Genomic DNA, 25,494 nt, shown 5'->3' with positions numbered 1-25,494 from the left:
GAACGTTTCTATACCCAAGAATTTCCTTTTCCACCCTGGAATAGCCACCCTTCTACCTTCACCTGTCTCACCTATCACAATCCTATTTATTTGTGAAGATGCAGCCTCCTTCATGAAACCTGCACCTGCTCCAGCCCCCAGCTGGAAGGGATCAGAATTCAGAGAAATATGTCTCCTCAGGGATCTGAGCTACTTGTACAAGAAATATAGAAACTTGGATGGCAGGAGCCCCTGGACTGCCTCAGCTGACAGTGGCCAGTGTGACACAAAGCTAGAGAAGCAAATGCTTTCTGAAATGACAGGCAAATCAAACTTGTCCTGTAGATGAAGGCTTAAAAAAAAGTCTCTTGACTGATCTGCCTCTAATTTAAAGGGAGGGGGAAACTTCTGTGTGATCCCAAGCACATTTACCTCTAACAGCAGAAGAAATGAACAATGCTTCCTGTACTGGGTCAAATAGAATCTCCCCAAAACTTTATGTCCATCTGGAACCTCAAGTGATATGATTTAGAAATAGGGTCTTTGCAAAGGTAATGAGTTAAGATAAAATAAAAATGAATTAGTTGGCCCTAGATACCAATGACTGGTATCTTTACAAGAGAAAGGAAAGGGAGATTCAAACACAGAGACACACAAGGAAGAAGGCCATGTGACTATGAGGCAGAGATTAGGGTGATGCAGTGACAAGCCAAGGAGCACCATGGATTACTGGAGCTACCATGAGCTGGAAGAGTAAAGGAAGGATCTTCCCCTAGAACTTCAGAGGAGCACAGCCCTGCCAACACCTTGATTTTAGACTTCTAGCCTCCAGAACTGTGAGAGAATACATTTCTTTTGTTTTAAGCCCTACAACTGTGGTCATTTGTTACCATAGCCCTAGGAAACTAATACAGTTTTATTTCATCAATCAACAAACATCTATGTACCAACTACTATGTATAAGATACTGGTAGAGGGACTATAATGGATATATATGACCAAAGTGCTTTGAAGCACAAAATTAAGAATGTTAATCTCTACCAAAGTGAGTCGGGAATGACATCCCCAAAGAATGACATCAAGCCGAGTCTTGAACTATGATCAGGATCAACAAGGTAGAGTATTCCAGGTAAAAATAATAGCATATGCTAGGGCTCAGAGACATAAAAGACTACTAAGTTTAAGGAGTAGTGAAAAAAATTCAATGTACATGAAATGTATGCTCCATGTGGGCAGGAAGTAGGAGATAAGGCGGAAAAATAGAGTAGAGCCAGAGAGTGAAGAGACTTAAAAGCCATACTCAGGATTTTGGACAGAGAATAATATGATCAGATTTAATTCAGAGAAGTTCATGCTGACAGCAGTGTGGCGGACAGCCCAGAGCAGGGATGGGGGTGGAGACCAATAACACAGGGATATGTTAACAATCCAGAAAAAAAATAACAGGGGTCTAAAATGAGGAAGTGGTAGTGATAAGCAACTGAATCAAGCTTCTCTGAAGAAAACTGATAGGATTTGGGCCGGGCGCGGTGGCTCACGCCTGTAATCCTAGCACTCTGGGAGGCCGAGGCGGCGGATTGCTCGAGGTCGGGAGTTCGAAACCAGCCTGAGAGAGACCCCGTCTCTACCAAAAATAGAAAGAAACTAATTGACCAACTAAAAATATATATACAAAAAATTAGCCAGGCAATTAGCCGGGCATGGTGGCACATGCCTGTAGTCCCAGCTACTTGGGAGGCTGAGGCAGTAGGATCGCTTGAGCCCAGGAGATTGAGGTTGCTGTGAGCCAGGCTGATGCCATGGCACTCACTCTAGCCTGGGCAAGAAAGTGAGACTCTGTCTCAAAAAAAAAAGAAAACTGATAGGATTTGGTGACTGACTGAACATGAAGGGAAGGAGAATGACTCCAAGTTTCATAGCTTGAGACAACCAGTTACCAAGATTAATCAAGGTAGTCATCGGAAAGTAGGGAAGTGGCAGAAAGGATGAATGTGGAAGTGCACATATGAACATCTAGTAAGTATTCAAGAGTTAGCTGGAGGCCAAACCACATAGTGGCGCTCAATGTCACAGAAGTGGATAGCATCACCACAGGAATGAAGAGAGAAGAGCACTGAGAACAGTCTCGGGGAAAATCAGTGTTTAAGAAACAGCCGGAGCCCACCACAGTGGTTCACACCTGTAATCCTAGTGTTTCAGGAAGTCAAGGCAGGAGGATTACTTGAAGCCAGGAGTTTGAGACCAGCCTGAGCAACATAGCAAGACACTGTCTCTATAAAAAAAATTTTTTTAATTAGTTGGGAGTGGTGGTGTGTGCCTGTAGTCCCAGCTACAATGTTTCCCCGAAAATAAGACAGGGTCTTATGTTTATTTTTCCTCAAGAAGACACTCTAGGGCTTATTTTCAGGGATGTGTTATTCTCTATGGAGACTCAGTAGGAGACTGCTTGCTGAAGCTTTTCCCCTATCCCCTGGTGTTTGTGGGGGTGAGAGAGGCCCACAGTGCTTAGTAAAATGGCAGCCACAGCTTTCCTTCTTCCCCCGAGGACACACAATACCTAAAGCAGAACATCCCACTCCTCACTTCACTGAGGAGACTTTCTCCTCAAAGCCTCAGCTTGCAGCACGCACAGAATGGCAGGGACCTGACAGGGGGAGCTGACCTTGTTGGCGGGGCTGCCCACACCTTTCCAGTCACCTCTGGGATAGTAGCTGTCATGATGGGACAGATGAGAAGGGCTGCTCATCTTCTTTACCGCTCCATGATGAAATGCATGGGTTGTGCAGATAAGCTGTGTAGCCACGCCCATCACGAGGTCTTATTTTTGGGGTAGGGCTTACATTGCGCAAATGCTTAGAAATCCTGCTAGGGCTTATTTTATGGCTAAGTCTCATTTTCAGGGAAACATGGTACTTGTGATGCTGAGGCAGGAGGATTGTTTGAGCCCAGGAGTTTGAGGATGCAGTGAGCTATGATCATGCCACTGCACTCCAATCTGGGGAAAGAAAAGAAGGAAAGGGAAAGGAAAAGGGAAGAAGAAAAGAAAAGAGATGAAAAGAAAAGCAAAGAAAGGAAAGTAGGAAGGAAAAAGAAAAAAAGAGGGAAAGGAAAGGAAGGGAGGGAAGGGAAGTAAGAGAAGGGGAAGGGGGGGAGGGGAGGGGAGGGGAGGGGAGGAGAGGAGAGGAGAGGAGAGGAGAGGAGAGGAGAGGAGAGGAGAGGAGGGGAGGGGAGGGGAGGGGAGGGGAGGGGAGGGGAGGGGAGGGGAGGGGAGGGGAGGGGAGGGGAAGAAAGGAAGAAGGAAGAAACAGCTGGAGAAGTAGGAGCAGGCAAAAATTCTGAGAAGGCAAGAGATAGACCAGGAGAAAACGGCACTTCCAAAACCAAGTAACAAGAGTTGCAAGGGATGACATCTAAGGAGTCCAAAAAATAAGGGCTGAAAAAATGTGTCCAGTGGATTTGTGCATTAAGCCACTATTAACTTTGTTAAAACCCAGTTTTGATGGAGCAAAGCAGTGCCCTGCATTGAGAGGTAACTGGCAATTAAGAAGGTAATAGCAACTAGTGAAGGTTTTTTTTAAAGAGGTATGGTAAGGAAGAGAACACAGGGGATTGTACCCAATTTCTCCTGCTCAATCAACCACCAACTCCTGCACTTTTCATGCAAAAATCTCTCACATCTGTTTGTTTCCTTCCTCACAGCCCCAAGTCTGCCCCCGAAGTTTCATGGAGGAGTCTCCCCAGCACAGGGCCCCCGGGATGTGTGGGGTTTGGACAGGCAGAGAACACAGGGGAAGGATACAAAAGCACAATGGTGGATGGGGCAAAATATCTGGTTTGTCTTCGGGACCACTGAGTTCAGTGGTAAGATTCAGAGACTTCAAAGTCTAGTTGAAGAGGACTCTGAATGCAGGTGATAGATTCCAGCAGGCACTGTGAACTAACTTGAATAAATGAGTCTTTCAGGCAGGCTAACAAGGGCACTTGGCCCTTACAAAGAATAGCAGCAGGGACCCCTGATAAGGCCTTATGCCCCCTCGTCTAAACTCTGATTTCTTTCTTACTCAAAATTCTTTTACGACCAAATTCATGATCTTCTAAGGCTAACCGGGCCAACAGGATGTTCACATCAATCTCCTCTTGTGAACTGCAACACTGCTGATTGGCCCACAGCCTTGGTAGTTGACTATTTCAACTCAATTCTAAGTTCGTGGGTGGGTAGGGGTTAGGTTTTCTTTCAACTTAGTCTCAGCACCTCACATAATAATTAGACAGTAAATACTTGTTAAGTTAAAAATTAGCCTGAACACATAATGAGAAGACTAAATGTCTGAAAGAAAATCCCCCAAACATAAGCCATCTCAAAGTCCATGATGTAGATTATCTAAACCTTTGTCCCCAATTAAATTATCCAGCTTCATTTTCTTTGAATGGCTGCACACTATATAATTGTGGGGTGGCAGACCGAAATCCAAATGTTGATATGAAGAGTCTAACTTCATTCTCCATCCGCAGGTGGCTGACCTGTCGGTTACGCTGTACAGACAAGGCACCCTCTTGGAGTTTATACCTTGGATAGAAAATGCATCTTCCCTAATGATGAAGGAGAGCTTGGGTAGAGTAGGCAGATGTCCACTCTTCTGGTGTTTGGGGTAGGAGACATATTTGGCTGGGTTCATTCCTTTATTTATTCACACATTTACTGAGCCTCTCCAAACGCCAAGCAAGTTAACAGGTACTGGAATGACGGATTCTCACAACAGTGCAATGACAGTGCTGCTGCAGCTTTGCTCCACACAGTGAGAGAGGAAACATTAGCCACAGGCTTTATTTACAGGGGATGGAGCTTCAGGGGTGGGGGGAAAAAAATCAGTAGTCTTGCACCAGCACAATCTTAAATGTAAGGCTAATCTTGTCCATCTCACCTGGGACTGTGGTTGGAAGAACAAATAAATTCTGCCCAAACTTTGTCTACATGCCAAAGATAAGCCAGCTAGTTCAGCTCCTCACCCTTGCTCTTTGTAGGCTCTTGCTCTGGGTATGGACACATTGACTCCAGGGACATCTGCTCTGGCAGCTTCTCCATGGGCTAGATCCAATCTCCGATATTGCTCCAAGGCTGAGATCTCTAAAAATTCTTCAGAACACGACGCAAGAGTCCAGCAGTCACCTCAGGAAAGGGTGAGAGAAGAGGACGGATATACTAAGGGCAACAGTAGATGAAGCTTTCCCAAGAGAGGCTCTCAACCCAGAAGGTATTAGAAACTTCATTCTTGCTCCAGGCAGGACTGGCGAGAGCAACTGCCGCTGACGGTTCTCCGCAAGGCGCAGCCAGATGAGCAGAAAGCGGTGTCCCCGCCTGAGACACTGACGCGACGACGCCCAGCCCGCCCCACGCGGACTCCGGGCGGAGCGCGAGCTCCCCGCCCCGCCGGCCGCGCTCCCTCGGCCCCTGCGCAGCCCTCCCGAAGGCGCCCGCCGCGCCGAGTCGACGCTCGCTCACCCGTCGCCGCGCTCCGCAGCCTCCTGTGGGACGAGCAGAGCCTTGGGGTCCGCGGCGTGCACTTCCGGGGCCCATCTAGGCAGCTCGGAGGCCTAATCTCGATCGCGGGTTCTCAGGGAGCCGCCGGGGAACGTGGTTCAGAGCGGGGTGGGATGGAGGCTCCCTTAGCATTTGTCCTTCACCGAGGAAGGACTGGAGGAAGACGGAACGGATTTCTTTACCTGTCCTTCAGCGCCCAGGTGGGCCTAGAATCTACTTTGGTTGTTTCCTTGGTATCGCCACTGTCCCGGTGTGCTCCCCAGTTGTCCTGCCCGTGACTCCTGCCTTGTGTCACCATTCATTTCCACCGCCCTTGGCGATCACAGGCCAGGATAACCCTGGCGAGCCGGAGCTCCTTCTCGGGTCCCGCCCGTCCTCCCCTCTGCCGCTCCCCCTAGCGCCTCCCAGCTTTGCCTGGAACACACACGTGAGCAGGGGACGGACTCTACTTGGGGGCTGAAGTAGGAAGAAGAGCCTCAGGGAAAGAAAGGGCCAGGATCTAACATCCTACCGGGCCAGGGGCACGGGTCTGCCAGAGGCACTTTCGATATGTTGGAGGACGAAAAGAAGAAAAAAGGTAAAGGAGATGAATTGTTCGTGATAAAGCGTTTCCTGTTAAACTCAGGAACAGCAGCTACCAGTTATGGAGCACTGAAACTGACATCATAATTCCTCACAGCAATCCTATGAAGGTGGCATTTTTTTTACTCACATACCAGCAGCTGCAAAGTTAGTGAGCAGCAACTGCAGCATTTGAGTCCAGGCGTCTAACCACATCCATGAAGGCCAGTGGAGAAAGACTGAGTGGAGATGTATAACATGAGCAAATAAGGAAAAGAAAACACAGACGCTTGCAATTATGCCTAAGTTGTAAATTTATAAACATGAATGAAATACAAATATAAGAGGCTAACCATTTTCTAAAAGTGAAGAGAAGTGTTACCAAAGTAATTTAAAAATTCCAATACTTTTTTTCCTGTTGATTTGTAAAGGGCACCCCATCTGTTTGAAATCATTCTTACAGTCTTGGACTAAACACTGGCTCCTTCACAGACTCATATTCTGAAGGGACTGTAAGATGTGATGCCATATGATAAAGAGTGTTAGAAAAAAGAGGCCGATGTCAGTTTGCTGATTCCAGCAGAGAGTGCCTGTTGGGAGGCAGTTCTTACCACCCCCCAGGATGCCTGATCTTTTCTCCAGTCATATATAAGTGCTCCAAATCCAGGGTTCTCAGACAACGCTAGTCCTACCCTGCTGTCTGCTAATACCTTTTTTATATTTTATACTATCTCCCTTCTGATTGGTCTTTATATGAGTATTTGTATTCATAACATTGTGAGCACTATGTGACCAGTACCTTTTAATTATCTCATTTAGTTTTCATAATGGTATTATTGTGTAGAAAAGGAAATTAGTGAGGTTAAGTAAAATTCCCCATCACACAGCTAATAAACAGTAGAATAAAGCTCAATCATAGGTACATCTAATTCCAGTCACTGCTTTGACTACTACTCTAACCTGTAGTCATCTTTTTCCGATGGACAGTTTAATTCATTAGGTCAACTGTATCCATTGGCTAGCACTGATTATCATAGTGCCTAGAAATTATATTACTGAATGGATGAGGTTACATTTTTAGCTATGGGAATCCCATAGTGCTTTGCTGTCTAGATGACTCTAAGGGCCTCCCTTGAACTTTGTTCTTAAACCTCCTCAGTTGCCCACATACTATTAATATTTACTAGAGTGAGGCATTTCTCCACTTATTCATTACCTTGAAAATGCCATACTTAGTCATCTGTAGGCCTTCTGACATGCCAACCCTTTTGCCTAAAATACTCTCCCTGCTCCTCTTCCCGTGTTTCCCCTTTCTAGGTTACCTCTATCCATCCTTTTGCTCAATCCAACAACCTGGGAATCAAACTTGATTCTTCCCAGGCCAGGCAGCAAGACTGGCAGATCGCTCAAGGTCAGGAGTTGGAAACCAGCCTGAGAAAGAGCAAGACCCCGTCTCTACTATAAATAGAAAGATTAATTGGCCAACAACAACAAAAAAATATATATATATACATATATATATAAATTAGCTAGGCATGGTGGCGCATGCCTGTAGTCCCAGCTACTCAGGAGGCTGACACAGGAGGATTGCTTGAGCCCAGGAATTTGAGGTTGCTGTGAGGTAGGCTGATGCCATGGCACTCTAGCCCAGGCAAGAGTGAGACTCTGTCTCAAAAAAAAAAAAAAAAAAAAAAAAACTTGATTCTTCCCATTACCTCTTTACCCAACTGCTGTACTATAACCAGAGATGATAATAAATCTTATGTAATGTGAACTAAAAATAAAATCCTAAGCCCTCTGCTAACTGAATGGACCCCTCACAGCCAAGGGGGCCTGAGAAACGCCTTAATACTGAGTTCTCAGCCATGATGAGATGGGAGATACAGCACAATTACGTGTGATTTCCCTTCATAAATATTCCTGCTATAGCTTGTTAAGCATGTATTACTGTATTTCACCACTCAGCTCAGTATAAAACCCTGTTCCCCTTTTTCTTTGAAGCGTATGTGCCTGGCTTCTGGCTGCTGCTCTACTTCCCAACCTGTTGAAATGGCCACCCAACAGGGGGCTACCCTTTATGAGACATAAAGCTCTTCTTTTTCCAAAGTATAAATCTCATTTATTATTTTTTTGGTTAACATTAAAGAGATATGCACATCAAGTTCTAATTAGCAGGAGAAAATTAAGAACAAATGTGGGGCACTGGGAAATGGGAATGTAAATCTAGTGATGGGCACAGGGGTGTCTTGGCAGGAGATATGAATTTGGGAGCTCTGACCTGTTATTGTCAAAATTGTCTAAGCTGCTAGGTGCTGTGACTCCCACCTGTAATCTCAGCACTTGGGGAGACTGAGGAAGGAGGATCACTTGAGGCAAGGAGAACAAGACCAGCGTGGGGCAACATAGTGAAACCCTGTCTCTACAAAAAATAAGAAAATTTAGCTGGAGTGGTGGCATACCTGTAGCCCTAGCTACTTGGAAGGCTGGGGATGGAGGATCACTTGAGCCCAGGAGTCCGAAGCTGCAGTGAGCTATGATCCTGCCACTGCACTCCAGCCTTAGAGACAGAGTACGACCCTGTATCGAACACAAACAAATAAAGCCGAAGCCTATTTGAAGGAGGGGGATTGACTAGCTCCTAATATATCCCAGAATATCCCCTTACTATCCCAGAGAGCTCAGGGAGCATTTAGGATCGGCTGCAAACTGATGATAATGTCTTCTATACCTTGGTTCCTCTGTAAAATGGAGCTAACTCCCTTGCAGAATTGTTGTGAGAACTAAGTTTGCATATGTTCATACATACATGAACATGGAGGTAGATGGGGAAAGAGAAGATAAATAAATCAGGTGTCCCTATACAATTAGATTTCTTCTTTTCCTTTCCCCTTCAAGACCAAAAAGACTAAGAACACAGGCTCATATTTGGACCAATTAAATATCTGCTTAAAAAGGCAAGTTAATTGCCCTGAAGGATTATTTTGATTTCTCATTTTTAAAAATGTGTTTATTAGGCCGGGCGCTGTGGCTCACGCCTGTAATCCTAGCTCTTGGGAGGCCGAGGCGGGCGGATTGCTCAAGGTCAGGAGTTCAAAACCAGCCTGAGCAAGAGCGAGACCCCGTCTCTACTATAAATAGAAAGAAATTAATTGGCCAACTGATATATATATAAAAAAATTAGCCGGGCATAGTGGCGCATGCCTGTAGTCCCAGCTACTCGGGAGGCTGAGGCAGAAGGATCACTCGAGCCCAGGAGTTTGAGGTTGCTGTGAGCTAGGCTGACGCCACGGCACTCACTCTAGCCTGGACAACAAAGTGAGACTCTGTCTCAAAAAAAAAAAAAAAAAAAAAAATGTGTTTATTAAGAAAGCAAATTTTTCCTAGTTCTACTGAAACCTCAAACTTTTTACTCTTATTTTATGTACTAATAATATCCCAATTGAATAACCCTTTAAATCCCAAACATTCAGCATTTGATCCAGGTCTGTGGAAAATCAGGGTTTGTATCAATAAAAAGGAGAGTAATCCACTCTTGCTGTGAATCGAGTTTCAGTGAGGAACTGAGTTGCAGCCAAGGTGACTCCAAGATTCCCAAATGCTTCTGGCTGAGGCCTTCAGATTTTTTTGAAACAGATTCTCAGAATATCAAACACACCTTTATTCAAGTGGAAGTACAAAAGAACATTCCTACACCAAATGCATACATGTGATTTTTACATATTCTGCTTTTTAAGGATTATATAATCCTGTTTCACAGTCAGCAAAGGTGGCTACTGGCAAGTATGAGTATACATGTTTGATAGGAAGAAAACATGCATTTTTCATTTGATTTTACATTTAGATCAACTCATTCACATATATATAAATTTCATTTAGATTCCTACCTTGCCTTGATGAGATCCTATTCTTGCTGATGGCTAAGAAGTAAAATATAGTGGCAGAACTATCCTAGAGGTTAACTACAAGAGGCTTAGAAAGTGAGCAATAAATTTTCATATATTTGTTGAAGATTCCTAGTGAATATTATCACATCTGAACTATAAAAGCCTCAATTGGACTAGGATTTTTAATAACACTTGTCTTACTCACTAAATGTTGTAAAACTTAAGGAAAAATATAATAAAATGCTTTGACATGACCTAAGGAATCATGAAGTCTTGGTAGGTATGTGACGGTGACCCTAAACTCTGGGCCAACATCTGTGATCACTTTTATCTATCAAAAAAGCCATGTTCTTTTATATGGTATGTAGACTCCATTAAAATATAAAAATGTGAATGAACAATTATACACAAAGCTCCCACACTTCAAATACTACCCTGGATTGATGAGGGGAGACTGTGGGTAGGGAAATCCAAATAGATAAAACAGCAATCCTAATGGTTAAAATTTTACCAGGAACAAACCTGCCACTCTCTTAAAATACTGTCTCTAAAGACATTACATAAGAACAGGCATTATCTTTGTTGGAATGCTGAATTTCCTTATGATGCTGATTTTTTCATATGTTCTTTATGTTTGCCCTATCAAAAGTAGACCTGAGCATTTTGCTGGCCATAAATAGAGGTATATAAATTCTGAACTTAGGCATGCAGAATAGGCACTAAATGAATGTAGTTAGGCCACCAGGAGTTTTGTTGGCTCCTAGATGTCCTTAGCATCTCTTTTCTCGGGCTACGGATACAGACAAGGCAGGTAAAAACTGGGATGTCACTTGAAAATGTTTAGCTGCCTGCCACAAACTCAGGGAAAACTGAACCCTTCAAACTTATATAAATGGACTGGATGTGGAAGTCCAATTCCTTTAAAAAAAAAAATGCTTCACTTTAGGAAAGACACCAGACCAGTAACATCAAGTACAGACGGCATACCTGCTGGTGAAAAGCTTAAAACTAGGAAACCATCATTTGAAGGTGCTTAAGAGGAAGGAGAAATCAACAGCAATCCAAGTGTTGTGGCTGTAAAGGAATACCATGCAGGGTCCTTTAAAAAGAGCAGGCCTAGGAGTCTGTTTGGGAGAGAACTCAGAAAATAGCAGAAAAAGCTAAATTAGCTACTTGAAGCTGATATTTAACACTGGTGCATTAATGATATCTTTTGGAAGTTGTGAACAATACGAACAAATTTCAAGAAAAATTAAAATGTTTATAGGCCATATTAAAATAAAAAATCGCTGATCCTATAAATAAAATATACATACCTATTTAGGACACTTATTAAATAAAGGAATGCCACTGATAATGGCACTGTAAAGATAATGGCACTGCATTCACCACGTCACTTCTCAGACTAGATTTTTTTGCAATGCAGATTGGGATTATGTTAATATATACTAACAATTTCATATACAAATAATCAACAATTTTCTCTCCAATATCTTGACATTGGGTAAAGCCTGAAATATGGTGTGAAATTTTTCCATTTGCATTATATCAAATTCTCATCTGGTATGGATATTCTGATTGTGACAAAGACTAGATGAACTACAGAAAAGATTTGCCACATTTACTACACTCAAATGCCTTCTCTTGGGAATAGATCCTTTGATACTGAATGAGCACTGGGGTATGACTGAATCTCATTCACACATACATATTTATTACATTCATAAACTTTCAGTATGACATGCATTTAATACCAAACAAGGTAGTTTGACTGATGGCTTTTTCACATTCATTTCAGTAATGGAATTTTATTCCAGTATGAACTTTCCAATTATGACTAAGGTATGAAAATAGCTTGAAGAATTTAACATTCAGTACATTCATAGATTTTCACACTGGTACGGATTTGTGGGAGTTGATTAAGAGTTTAATACTAATAGCTTTCCTACATTTGTCACATTCAAGAGGGTTTCTCTCTGGTGTGAATTCTCTGATGCTGAGTAAGGGTTGAGCTATACTGAAGGCTTTACCACATTCAGTACCTACATGATTTCTCCCTGGTGTGCTCAAATACTGAATGAAGCCTGAACTTGACTAAATGTCTCCCCATGTTCATTACATTCATAAGGTTTCTCTTTGGTATGAATTCTTTCATGCTGAACCAGGTGTGCTCTCTGACTGAAGTTCTTTTCCCATACATCACAATCAAAGACTTTTTGTCTGGTGAGGACTTCTTGTTGCAGGATAAGATCTGAGCTATGACTGAAACTTTCCCCATAATCACTACATTCATATGACTTATCTTTTCTGTGCATTTTGTGATGCTGAATAAGGCATGAGGTTTGACTGAAAGCTTTTCCATATTCATCACATTCGTGTGGTTTCTCTCCTGTGTGAATTCTTTGATGCTGAATAAGATGTGAATTCAATCTGAAGTCTTTTCCACATTCGTTACATGTATAGGGCTTTTCTCTGAAACGAAGTCCTTGATGTTTAATATAGGCCAACCCACACTCATCGTACTCATAGGATTTCGCTTCTTGGTGGACCCTTTGATGTTCAACTAGGTATGAAGTATGACAGAAGTCACTGCCACATACAGTACACTTACAGGGCATCTCTCTGTGAATCCTCTGATGTTGAGTAAGGTGCACACTACGACTGAAGACTCTTTCACAATTGCTACACTTATAAGATTTGGCTCTGGTGTGAATTTTCTTATGTTGAATTATGCCTGAACTTGGACTACAGGACTTATCAGACACTTCACAGGATTTATCAGACGCTTCACATTTATAGGGTTTTTCTCTAGCATGTATTCTTTTATGTCGACTAAGACTTGAGCTCTGACTGAAAGATTTTTCACATTCTTTACATTTGTAAGGTTTCTCTCTAGTATGTATTCTCTGATGTCTAGTAAGGGCTGAGCTCTGAAGGAACATTTTCCCACACGCATCACACTTATAGGATTTCTCAGTGGTAGAAACGCTCTCCCATTCGTTAAGGTGAGAGAAATCCATTAAGCTTTCCTTGTACTCACTATTCTGAAAATTCTGTGTTAAATTTATGTGTTCATGTTTATCAGCAGCTGCATTCTGCTTGAAGCTCATGTCATATTTATCACTGTCATCAATATTCTGTATTCTAAGAACTCTCTGATCTGTACCAATGGTAGAGTCCAGACTGAAGCTTTTTTCAGGTTCACTGCATTCACTGTTCTTCTCACTGGTGAAGGTTTCCTTGCAGATTGTTATTTGCCTAAACTCTCTCTCCAGGAAGAGAAATTTCCTTAGAATTTCCTGAAGTCTTTCTAATCTGTCCTCAGACTTATATACTTCTCTAGTATCAGGAACTTGGGCAATATCCTGTTTGAGTCTTCCTACTCTCACTTTGTATGAATGTACTTCTTCCGAAATTTTCTGCTTAGGAATCAACAGCTTCTCTTCTCTGGTCTCTCCATCTGATACGATATATAAATAGAAAATGCACATGTAATCTGTATCCTGTACATAGAAAAAGAAAACTCAAAGAGAGGAGAAAATGAAACAATGTAGTATCTACAAAGATAAGCAAAGTTTATTTACTCTCAAAAACAGGCACAAAATCTCAAAAACAGGTGTATGGGCATGAATAGGAACAGTGAGATAGGATCCAAATGGTTCAGGGTGTGGTAGAAACAGAGGACATGTTCGGCAGAGTAAGATAAGCAGTTAAGGTGTTTCAAAGGAGATAACAGGGAAATAGTTTAAAAGAATTTTAGATAAGCATCTTAAATAGGGACCTAGTACAACTTGTGCATTAAGGGACTAAATAAATGGACAGGGTCAAACTAAACTGAAAGGCAAAGGAAGGAGCTCTCCATTCTGAGACACAGACAGAGCTCTTCACTTTGAGTGCCAGAGCAGCTACAACTTGGCTCCATAACTGCACTTTACTTCCCTACTAATTCCATTTGATTGATGCTGCCTTACTCACCTGAGTAGTCATCTCTTAAGACTTCTCTATTCTTAGTTTCCAGATCAAAGATCTGTAGATCTTGTTCCAGCTGGGAGATCCCATCAGGCTTGGAAATTGGAAATCCTGATCATAGAGAAGGAAATGGGATGTGGCAATTTATCCCCAGACGCCACACCAGCCACTTTTTATTTTAACTAATGGTTAATAGAGAGAGATAGTAAGTTCTAAGAAGATATTAATTAGGAAGACCAGGAGAGTGAGGAGGGCAACATGCTCTCTACAAGGAGCTCAGATTTGTGCTCTAGAAAGAGGTATGTTAATGGGCAAGATGACTTGAGAGCAGAAGCCAGTCAATTAAACGTTATTCTGACAAGGGAATTTGTGCATGGGTGTGTACCTGTTTTCACAGAAGTTATCATTACCACCTGTTGCCTAAAGATCAATCTTTGTATTAGACTTGGTCTATAAGTATCAAAATGGAGGTTATAAAAATATAATTTTGCTGAACTAGAGAAAGGCGAAACTTTAGCACCTGCTGCAGCATGGTGAGCTAAACTATAGCAACAGAATCAATGAAAACTGAATAAATATTCCAAGGACCAATCTCAAGAAACAATTAGTTTCAGTGCATATACAGAAACTAAGAATAATATGACACACCCTTACCCATTAGGAGCTTACAATTTACTCAATGAACATTTAAGGAGTGCCTCCTACGTGTGAAGTATGCAGAGGATAAAGAGCCCAAGCGAAAGGTCCATCTCCTCAAGGACCTCACACTCTACAGAGACAGCTATGAACAACTAACTACAGAAATGTATAGAAAGGAGAATGCCATAAAAGTGTATCTTCACATAAAATGGTCTTTCCATGGCTTGCATAATGGACTGCTTCACTCTAAATTTCTTTTAAAGCTAAAGCAACACGCAATCTGCTTCTGAGGGGACAGAACTTGATACTATTGGTATCAAAGGGCAATTTTTATATGTTTAGCCTAGAAAGCTTCTAGCAGCACACATACAAGGTCTAACTCAAGCTCCTCATCTCCAAAAGTCTCTCCATTTACTGAAGGTCTATAATATTTACTATTTGTTTCCCTTATCTTGACATATCACTACATAATGGCATTTATACAGATGTTTTAAAAAGTGGTTTTAGGTATTATCATCCCTACTTAATTTATAAATTCTTTGATAGCAGTGACCATGTATCTTATATCTTGCACTCCTTTTGATTCATTTACTTAATAGCTATTTATCAAGTGCCAACTTATGCCCAAGTGTCAATATATGAACAACTACCCAACTTTATAAAAAGGACATTGGACTGGAAAATATGATGAACAGCTGCCCCACCCCCTGGGATCCCATGTGAGAGCCTATCAGCAAGTGATTAGAACAGATATAAGAACACTATTTATTGTGTTTCTGAATTCATGCTGAGCATTAATAGAGTCAGTTCTCTTTTTGGACACTAAGGTTCTCATGTCAAATGTTTTGCAAGTTTAATAAAGAGTGTGACATAAAGCAGCAATATTGTGCTCAAAATTCCAATAACATAATTTGCAACTTTTAAACTTTGAGATATTTATTAAGGTGTTTCTCAGTATTTGATAACTGAAACAAATTTTGGTTATTTACTCTGTATATTTAAAACACATATGCACAACAAAAAAGGTTGTCTTCATGTGATATAAGGGGTTTGATTTCAGACTTGTGTTTAAGGTAATGAAGGAAGGTATAAGAGAAAATGCGCAGCAGGCAATTAGAGATACAAGAATATAGTTTAGAAAGAGAACAGAGTTCAAGATATAAATGTAAAGTTACCTGTATCATCAGTATCATAAAAATATTAAGGTTTAGCAAGTACTTGGTAGGTGCAAAGTATCATGCCGAGAGCTTTACCAGTTTTCACTGGTACTCACCAAAACCATTATTTTTTTTGAGACAGAGTCTCACTTTGTTGCCCAGGCTAGGGTGAGTGCCGTGGCGTTAGCCTAGCTCACAGCAACCTCAAACTCCTGGGCTCAAGCAATCCTTCTGCCTCAGCCTCCCGAGTAGCTAGGACTACAAGCATGTGCCACCATGCCCGGCTAATTTTTTCTATATTAGTTGGCCAATTAATTTCTTGGTATTTATAGTAGAGAAGGGGTCTCGCTCAGGCTGGTTTCGAACTCCTGACCTGAGCAATCCGCCCGCCTTGGCCTCCCAGAGTGCTAGGATTACAGGCATGAGCCACCACGCCCAGCCTTATACTCACCAAAACCTTTATCAGGTAAAAACGATTATCATATCCACTTTACAAATGGGAATACTAAGATTCAGAGATTCAGAAGTAACTTGCCCATGGTTATAATAACTGGTGAAGCTACCTTTCAAACTCAGACAGCCCTATTTCACAACCTGGCTTTTAAACAAACTACTAGTAAAAAATAATGATTATGAATAAAATCCATCCTTTCCTCCAAAATACTTACAGAAAGAGAAGAAGACCAATATACTGCCGATGGAGTAAAAGATAAAAACAATATAAACAACAAAGAAAAAGTGATTAGAATGACACACAGAGAGCCAGGATCCTAAGGATTTGGAGTCAAAGAGTTTTAATTAAAAGAGATCATTGGTCAGGCATGGTGGCTCACACCTGTAATCCTAGCGCTCTGGGAGGTCGAGGCAGGAGGATCACTTGGGGTCAGGAGTTCGAGACCAGCCTAAGCAAGGGTGAGACCCTATCTATACTAAAAATAAAAAAATCAGCCAGGAGTGATGCATGCACCTGCAGTCCCAGCTACTGGGGAGGCTGAGGCAGGAGAATTGTTTGAGCCCAGGAGTTTGCTGTTGTTGTGACCTAGGCTGATGCCATAGCAACAGCCTGGGCAACAGAGTAAGATGCTGTCTCCAAAAAAAAAAAAGAGAGAGAGAGTAAAGAAAGAGAGAGAGAGAGAGAGAGAGAGAGATCATTCCTTCTCAAAGAAATGCAAATCTTTTTAAAATAAAAATCCAAACCCTTAGACAGTAGTTCAAGCAATATTCAATTTGAAGAAATTCCACTATAAAGAAATAATTTATAGGCAGGTCTATGATTTAAAAAAAAAAAGGAAAAAAATCAAGAAATAATTTGTACACACTCCTCAAATTTTTATTTGTATTAAAAATTGGGTCTATAGCTCATATCATTTGCTGTTCTTTCAAAAATATTAAAGTAACTAGCATGGGCCAGGTACTTAATACATAATCTAATTTAATTCTCATACAACCCAGAAAGGTAAACATCATTTTTCATGTTTTATATGTGAAGTATGAGACTAAATAATTTGCTGAACATATTACAGCTAGTAAGTGGAACCCAAGTTTGATTCCTCAGTTTATATCTTCTCTAATCAATCATACTGCCTGTCACAAAAAGCATTAAAACAAGTTTTCTTGCCATTGACCCAAATGCCTTTTTCCAAAATTTAACTCAGAACTTTATGCTTTCAAAATATGCACTTGCTTTAAATTTTTCCTACTTAAAATTAATTTTTTATTAAAACATCTTGATTTTATTTAAATATTGAGAGTTTTTTAATAAGATTTAATCTGGTCTTTAAAAATAACATTTAAAATTTAACTTATTATTTGGTTTGCCTCTTTTACCGGAGCTATGCTAAGATTTTAGCATCTGGAAGCATCATGCTTTTCTTCCTTGTCCGTAATAAATACACAAATAAAATCTATCCTTAGCAATATCACTCTTTTGTAGATACCTGTGAGTACTGCAATGTATCCTTTGGATAGTTTTACTTGTATGTCCTTTCTTGTCAAACTGTATAAACTGGTCTAATTTATCATGGCCATTTGAATTTTTCTTATAATTAGAGTACAGACAACTCATTAAAAATATAAAAAACTCCATTCACAGACTAATTTTCCTAAGGCACAAAATAGTGAAAAAGAACATGGGCTTCAAAGACATGTCTGGATCCCAAGCCTATCACTGACAGTGCAAAGATCACTTAACTATTCTGAGCCTCAGTTTCCTCGGATATAAAATAGGAGTAACATCATTTGCTCACAGGGTTATGCTAAGGATTAAATGAGAAAAAAAAAAAATATATATATATATGTATGTATGTATCTAGTAACACACTGGCTGCTCAGGAAATTGTAAATAGCTGTGAAACAGTGGTCATCTTCCATGACATCAAGCTCAGAAAGCAAGCGGTATGTGCCAAACATTCCTGAGCTATCAACTCACTTAACATCAACTAGAATTTTGACAAGCATGTTTCTAAAGCCATCTTCTGATAGGGTACCTGCCACACTGACCCATGTGAAATGCAATCCAGTTCCCTGAGTCACCAACACAATGTTCACAGGTAACTTCTCTATGAGTATGACGCTCAAGCCAGTTATTCATTCACTGTCAATAGAATATGCTTCTTTTTTGATTTGGTAATGAAAATTATTTATTACCTACTTTTTTTTACCCAGGTGTTTATACTCTGTATATTTACTATTATGTAGTGGAAGCACTTAACCAAAGGACCAAAATTCTGATGTCTGTGACAAATACAATCCAGAGCTATTGCCATAGGAAAAAGACATGAACTAGAAAGTGGGATTGCTAAGTCAGGGACTGAATTATAAAGTCTAATTTTACAACTCCAAACAGTAAATTAAGTTAATAAATGTATAAACTTAAATTTCAGGTAGAGTTAGCTGAATCCACAAATATGAAAATGACTTCCGAAGGTTTGTAAAAATGATTGTTAAGGAGATATTGCTGACTTGGTCACAAAAGCAAGTTAAGTAGGAGAGTTTCCTGCGTGCGTGTGTGCCTGGTATGTGTGAGCATGTATGCATGTCCTGTGTCCATGCAGAGATGGCAGAGGAAAATGGGAAAAGTTCAGTCTATAGCATGCTGTGCTATTAGACTGCATTAAACTGCTACCAAGTTTCTTTACTCCAAAAAGTAGACAAGTTAACTGTTGGAAATTCTGTAATTATTAGGTAAAATTAACAGTAGTTTACAATTATATCACTTTACAATTTACAAAGTTATTAAATAAACATTCCTTTTGATATCCTGAAATAAAGAAATGTAACTTTTCTGCCCTCCATTTGCCCCTCCATCAAGGACAGTGCTAAGGAACAATTACTCAGGATAAAGGTAATATAAATGCATCAATGTGTATAGTAACACAAAGAATAAAAGGGAGGAAGGCAGGACTTTCAAAAGGGAGAAAACTAGAATGTTAAACATGAGGAAAGCCCAGGGGTTGCAGGAGAGTTAGGCAATATAAAGGGGCGGGTAGTGTCCACTACATAAAAGGAGGGGCACACAGCACATGTTCCACATTCTAAAATAACATGAAAAGACCATAACTGAAGAGCTGAAGTTGAACTCTGTGGTTTCTCAGAACACAAGCAGATGACCACCAACCATGGTTTGTGAATGAACTGGCTTCAAAATACATCTGGTTGCAACAGAGGGCTTCCTGGCCCCTTACATTAGGAATTTAACAAAGGTCATTTGAGGAGCTGCAATTTTACATAGTGGTGGCATCCTGGGGAGCTTCTATTCCAGCAGTCAAGTTTAATATCTTACAATCGTGGAAAAGGAGTTTCCGAGCAGGGATGAGAAATATCGATGGGAAGCCGATACTTGGGCCATCTCTTGGAGATTCCTGCTTTAAGGACTGCAAGTGTTTCTCCAGAGAAAGCACTTGCCTGGGTATGACTCAGGGCCGGGCAGGAATTCACACTATGAATCCGGGTGATGGGAAGGCGGAGAAGTATGCCTATAAAGATCAAAGAGCCAGGAATGGAAAACACACAAAAAACCTTCTCAGTGGGCAGGCTGCCTCCCCACAGATAATACTTTTTGAATCCTGAGCGTAATCAGGGAGACAAGGCAATGCCCTAGATGCCACCATCACAGGCAAAGCCAAAAAAAACGAAAAGAAAAAGTGTTCTAAATACATATATATACACAAAAAGAAGAGTGCAGAAGCAGAAACAGGCAAAAAAAGAAAGAGAAAAACGAACAGTAGGAGGCAGCCAATAACCCCTATTGATCCATCTCATCATACGTTCCTAATCCCAGCCACCTATTGTACCATTCAAAATGACAAAAGAGGCCAGGCACGGTGGCTCACGCCTGTAATCCTAGCACTCTGGGAGGCCAAGGCGGGAAGATTGCTCGAGGTCAGGAGTTCGAAACCAGCTTGAGCAAGAACCCATCTCTACTAAAAATAGAAAGAAATTAACTGACCAACTAAAAATATATAGAAAAAATTAGCTGGGCATGGTGGCACATGCCTGTAGTCCCAGCTACTCGGGAGGCTGAGGCAGAAGGATTGCTTGAGCAACCCAGGAGTTTGAGGTTGCTGTGAGCTAGGCTGATGCCACCACACTGTAGCCCAGATAACACAGTGAGACTGTCTCAAAAAAAAAAAAACAACAACAACAACAACAAAATGACAAAGGAGAGACATGGTTTAATAACTGACTCCACTAAATGTCTGAAACTTCTGCTGCCCTGGGTGTGGTTTCCTGGGATTAGTATCTGGGTGACTCACTGAAATGTACTCACAGTGAGTGATGCCTTCAAATGAAGTATTTCAAATTCTGCCTGCTTGGAGATAAATTTTGGGTCTTAAAAGGTGAGGGACTACTCAACAAGAAGGATTTTAACTCATCTTTTAAAAAGGCATTTCTTCTTTCTAGGAAAATGGAAAACTCTCAGATATAGGGGCACTAAGATACCATAGAGAAAGTGTCTGACTGAGGGTTGGGAGGCCACCCAGGGTCTCACCTATAAAAAGGAAAAGACAGGGAAGATGAGAAGTCAGGCAAAGCACAAGAAAGTTTCCCTTTGCTAACAGGGAACAGATGCCCCACAAAAGTAGGAAATATGGGGATAAGAAGTAGAGTGTATTCTCTTGACCCTCTCAAAGGAACCTTAATCACCCCTCCAAGAGGAGGTGACCTTAAAGACAGAGGATTCAAAGGTTTTAAGACCTGGAATTAAAACCACACTCTCCTGACCTTAAAGACCACACAGAAACAAGAAAGTAAAGAAATCCAAATAGGTAAATCAAATAATAAGGTAGTCCTTACCCAGTGAGACCACGTTCCCATAATTCTCTAACATCACTTCTCTGTAGAGGTCCCTCTGAACAGGGTCCAGGTATCCCCATTCCTCTCGAGTAAGGTGCACAGCCACATCCTCGAATGTCACAAACTCCTGAAATAACACATCCTGGCTGCTCTGGGGAATGAGACCACTGTAGCAACATGGCCAGAGAATGAGATGAAAGAGAGGATATCCAGTGTGTATTTACGTTGGGAAGGAGGGAGAACAGATTAGAACCTAGGGAATAAATCCCATAACCCTTATACATCTAATAAGTGCCCATCACAGAACCATGGACAAAGAAGGAACAGTGTTTGCACATGGTATTGGGGAGATGGAAAGGTGGTCTGTGTGACATCCAGATCTCTGAACAGGATCGGTTCCCAAACTGGGATCTACTACTAAAAAAAACTCCAGGCAAGGTCTACAGATGAGATGAGGCAGAGGCCACAAACTCCATCAGCAGTAACAGTCCCTGAGGAAAAACAGAGGGTTCCTCAGCTCACCTGGTACCTGGCTGTCATGAGCGCAGCTGCCTGGTCTCCTGGGCTTCCCTCATGGGGAAGAGCAGGCACCTGGGGAACAGGTGGAGCTGAGGGAGGAGAAAGGAGCCAAGAGTGAGAGCAGCCCTTCCCCAGGGCTTCCTTTCAGAAGAGGCCTCTCCAGCCCAAAAGCGTCAGTGGGACCCGCCTTCACATCAATATTCCAGTAAAACCAATGAACAATTATCAGGTACTGGGTAGGTCTACCCTGTTCCTTCTCAGTACCTGCATGCCCTACTTATGCATGTTTAGACCTGTGATACACAATTTTATTACGAAATCTTGTTTCACTTTATCCTCATGGCATAACATACCTCTCACAGAAGCATAAGCACTATACCTGTTCTGCAGATGGGCAAAGCAAAGCAAAAAGATTTGCGGTGACTTGTCGAGGGCCAGAGTAATTAGTAGATTTCTGAACCTTTTCCAGACACTGTTCTGTAAACTTCACTAAGCTTCTCTCTTTCACTGTCTCTGCAACCAGTACGGGAAACCCACAAGAACAAGGAACGTTGATATTTCCTCACAATCCTTTCCACACTCCCACAGTGCCCAACAGCACTCTACACACTGTGGCACTCAATCTGTGTTGCTGACACACAAGTTATTTTAAGCACTGGAGTTGGGCACAAGCAATCAAAGACATAGTTCTTACAAAACAAAGGAAGAAAAAGACCAATCTGACAATACATAAAAATGTAATTATATAGTCAAAATGTAGTATGTATACATTTATACAGGCATTGTGCACAATCAAGGAATTTAAGGGTTGCTTTCTTAAGGGCCAAAATTAAATTAGTCACAAACACTGAAATTACAACAGAATGGCAGGTAGCAAAGCAAAGGAAAGAGAAACTAAGTGAATGGAACAGGGGGAGGGGAAAGGTCCTGAATCTAAGAGGAAGTGAGAGCTAGGCAAGGATTGTGAGATGTGGCAAAAGCAGCATATCTCAGAAATTATTCTGGATGTGGTAACTGGGATGAAGTGAAGGTTATCTGACGGAAAAAAAAGCCAAAGCAGAGTGACTACCACTCTGCTAATTAAAGAAAGACAAGCTGTCCTTAATAAAGGGGCCCCGCCCAGGACTGAACTGAATCACAACAGCCCCTCCCTTCCAGTCCTCCCTCTGGGGCCATCTTCTTATTCAAGTCCCTGGCCTCTTTCATACCAGGCCCAGGAGCCCCCTCAGGAGGCCCTCTACATGCCCATTCTCCTGGATGTAAGTGCTGTCTCTGCCTTACCCCCAATGAGTCCCTGTTCCATGTCGGTGTCCTGTATGAACTGAGGCTCTGGGGATAGACCCTCAGACTGGGTCTCCAAAGACTGAAAGTGGATCCTTGATGATCCTGCTGCTTCCTGGGCCAACAGTTCCTCCATCGCTATTCTGGAGGACAATGACCATCACTGTGAGGTGAGATTAAGAGAAATTACTATAATAAATTAAAATATCCCATCATTTTATATCCTCAGGACTTAGCAAAGTATCTTATGCACTGTAAATACTCAATAAAAAATAGTTGATAATGATTAAACACTCAAAATAAATAACAGAAAGAAAAATGCATATTATTCGGTTTCAAATACTTAAGAACCAAATCATATGATCCAAGTATGCAGGTTTAATCAAACTTTACTAATTCAGAATTTGTGGTATAAAAAAAATCAACACAGTACAATTTAAAAGTGTAAAGCTTTCTCTGGAAAGTTTAAAATATTTAAAATTTGAAACAACCTTTGGAGACTCAAGTTTGTAGCCAGAGGAATACGCTAGTTAGCATTGCTCATTATTTTTTTTTTAAAGGAGGCCCCTTAGGAATTACTTGGTAACAGTCTGTCAGCCCACTTTGAATTACTAAATGGGCTTGACTAATAATAAAACTCCACTTTTGGGGTCAGATCCTTTGCTAACGCAGACTAGGTGGGCAGGCCTTTTCCCACAATCCTGAGGTAACACAGAGAAGAGCTGTGATTCAAACAGGTTTAACTGGTGTCCTTCATACCCAAGGACGTGACACGGTTCCCTCCTCCTTCCACACCTCACTAAGGGCCCCCGCCCAGCTCCTGTTTGGTCCTCAGAAGGCCTTGCCCAGCGCTGCTGTCCTCTTCCCACTTCCCTTTTAGTGAGACGAAGACACAGTCCCAAAGGGCCTAGGCGCGCCATACGGACCCAGCTCACACTAGAGCACCGGGTCCTACGGTGGGGTCACCGGGGCGGGACTGGGGACCCTCAGTCTGAGGGGCGAACCAGGACTGAGGAAAAACAGGCCCTCACATCCGGGCCTCCGCGCGCTCCTGGGGAAGGGAACCGCCGCCGGCCGGGGCCAGGCGCTGCATCCTCCTACTCCGGGGGAGACGAAACAAGTGGCCGCCCCTCTACGATCCCAGAACGGCTTCTGAGTACTCACCCGAGCGAAGGCGCGGGCCCGGCGGCCGTCCGGTCGCGGACACTCTCACTCCCTGGGGCACCACAGCCTTTCCGGGGCCGCTCTAGACTGCAGAGAGGCCGACGCTTCTGGCGTCACTTCCGGCGGCGGAGGGCGGGCCCGGAATGTGGGCCCCGGATCGGGGGCTGGAACTGGGTTTGGGGCCTCAGATCCTTGTTTACCTTTTTTTTACTTGTTCTTTTCCGGTCTTACCGCCCTCACTACTAACCGCCAGGCATGTCTGGCCGTTATACCAGTGACTACTACTAACTGGCCGTTATACCAGTGACGACCGTGACCGACGTTGGGAAAACGCCCGTGGCCCTACTCTGACGCCAGCCGACCTTTGAGAGTCCCCGCAGGGAGGTGGCCGGCCCAAGTGGGTGCGCATCGAGGTGGTGGGGGGAGGAATGGCTGACCTAATGGTCGGACTTCTGTGAGTTGGCCGGTTGGAAACTAGCACAAGGGGGCCTGTGCAGAGTGTAAAATAACTCTGATTACTGTGAGGCAAGGACCACAAAGTCGTCAGATCGAAATCTACTAAAGTCCTTGGGGAAAGCCGGGGCGGCATTGAGCAAGTTAGAATGAAAGAGAAACTGAGGACCTAGACTGGAAGAGAACTACATTCCTGGTGGAAAGATTAAACTAGGCAGAAACAGGGATAGGTAAAGCATGGCAGCGCTGATAGAGAAACCGTTAGGGCATTGTGACCCAGCACCCTCGCCCTGGATTCTTAGAGAATGTGACGTTTTACGGATGGAATGAGATCTGCTAGGCACAGACAAGCCTCTTAGAGAATCAAAAATGTGATTTGGAAGGAGCTTTAGATGTTACTTCTTTATTTAAGCAAATCAAATGCTGTCCTTTAGTGTTATTTGACATTTCATATTAAGTATAAGAAAATCTGAAACGTGGCACTGTATTCTATATGCTTTTTCTAATTGCATCAGCTTCTGGGAGATTCTGGTATGCCTTTCCTCTCTTTCCCTCTTGTGTACCATTGTTATGATCTAACTTCATGCTATAACACAGTCTCTCTATAGTCTCCTCATCACAATGGATTCCGGATCAGAGAAAGAAAACTGCTTAGTCCATTGCTTGCTGGACAGCTCCAGTTAGAAACTTGTCTTGAACAGAAATGTACCCCCTGGTGATGTCTGTCATTTCCCTGGGACAACAGATGACACATTGTTCCCTCCTTTTCATAACCACTATTCTAATATCCTAGGATAGCTGTAGGTTTGGAGATCTTTCCTGAGTTGCCATTTCCCAACCCCAAAGCTCCTCACAGGTTGTACCTATCACAGAGTGGTGGGAAACAATTTCTGCAACAAAGGTGAGCAAATTATTGTATCCTAGTTTTAGCTGACTCAATTTGCTCCAGCGAGAGGACCACAGGAGGTACCCATCTAAAAGTCCATTTCCCACCAAGAGTGTCCCACCATAACAAAGAGTGGTTAGAAATAATAACTACCATTTCATTTTTCAA

The 25,494-nt window shown here is 42.2% G+C and overlaps 1 protein-coding gene and 1 long non-coding RNA gene across 6 annotated transcripts; both read right to left on the bottom strand.

The window, feature by feature from the left end:
- Window positions 1–4,744: 4,744 nt before the first annotated feature.
- On the bottom strand, window positions 4,745–9,400 carry LOC105868433 (uncharacterized). Its single transcript, XR_001152696.2, has 2 exons — window positions 5,480–9,400; window positions 4,745–5,146 (listed from the first exon to the last, which is right to left on the bottom strand). It is a non-coding gene; the product is annotated as an uncharacterized LOC105868433 (long non-coding RNA).
- A 322-nt stretch (window positions 9,401–9,722) lies between these two features.
- ZNF655 (zinc finger protein 655) lies at window positions 9,723–24,396 on the bottom strand. 5 transcript variants are annotated; one of them, XM_012759325.3, is made up of 6 exons: window positions 23,988–24,392; window positions 22,824–22,986; window positions 21,546–21,631; window positions 21,024–21,150; window positions 13,939–14,043; window positions 9,723–13,423 (listed from the first exon to the last, which is right to left on the bottom strand). In XM_012759325.3, the coding sequence occupies exons 2-6, from the start codon at window positions 22,957–22,959 to the stop codon at window positions 12,030–12,032; spliced, it is 1,848 nt and encodes a 615-aa protein (XP_012614779.1). In that variant the 5' UTR covers window positions 22,960–22,986; window positions 23,988–24,392; the 3' UTR covers window positions 9,723–12,029. The 5 variants fall into 5 exon arrangements, with proteins under 5 accessions (XP_012614779.1, XP_012614780.1, XP_012614781.1 ...); XM_012759331.3 differs by lacking the exons at window positions 9,723–13,423; window positions 13,939–14,043 and adding an exon at window positions 18,883–19,702 and having other exon boundaries at window positions 23,988–24,115; XM_012759326.3 differs by lacking the exons at window positions 21,024–21,150; window positions 21,546–21,631 and having other exon boundaries at window positions 23,988–24,396.
- Window positions 24,397–25,494: the final 1,098 nt, after the last annotated feature.

Source organism: Microcebus murinus, chromosome 19 (assembly GCF_040939455.1).
Source record: "Microcebus murinus isolate Inina chromosome 19, M.murinus_Inina_mat1.0, whole genome shotgun sequence".
NCBI classification, from domain to species: domain Eukaryota; kingdom Metazoa; phylum Chordata; class Mammalia; order Primates; family Cheirogaleidae; genus Microcebus; species Microcebus murinus.
The sequence above is the reverse complement of the archived record's forward strand: the minus strand, read 5'-3'. Positions and strand labels throughout refer to the sequence as shown.

What these genes read in the sequence shown, in the direction of transcription:
- ZNF655 (XM_012759325.3), bottom strand. Translation starts at nt 22,959, where the DNA reads ATGGAGGAACTGTTGGCCCAGGAAGCAGCAGGATCATCAAGGATCCAC. An exon ending in GGAACAGGGACTCATTGGGG is followed by an intron (nt 21,632 to 22,823) that starts GTAAGGCAGAGA and finishes CTCCTCCCTCAG; the next exon opens with CTCCACCTGTTCCCCAGGTG. An exon ending in CTTAAGAGATGACTACTCAG is followed by an intron (nt 13,424 to 13,938) that starts GTGAGTAAGGCA and finishes ATATCGTATCAG; the next exon opens with ATGGAGAGACCAGAGAAGAG.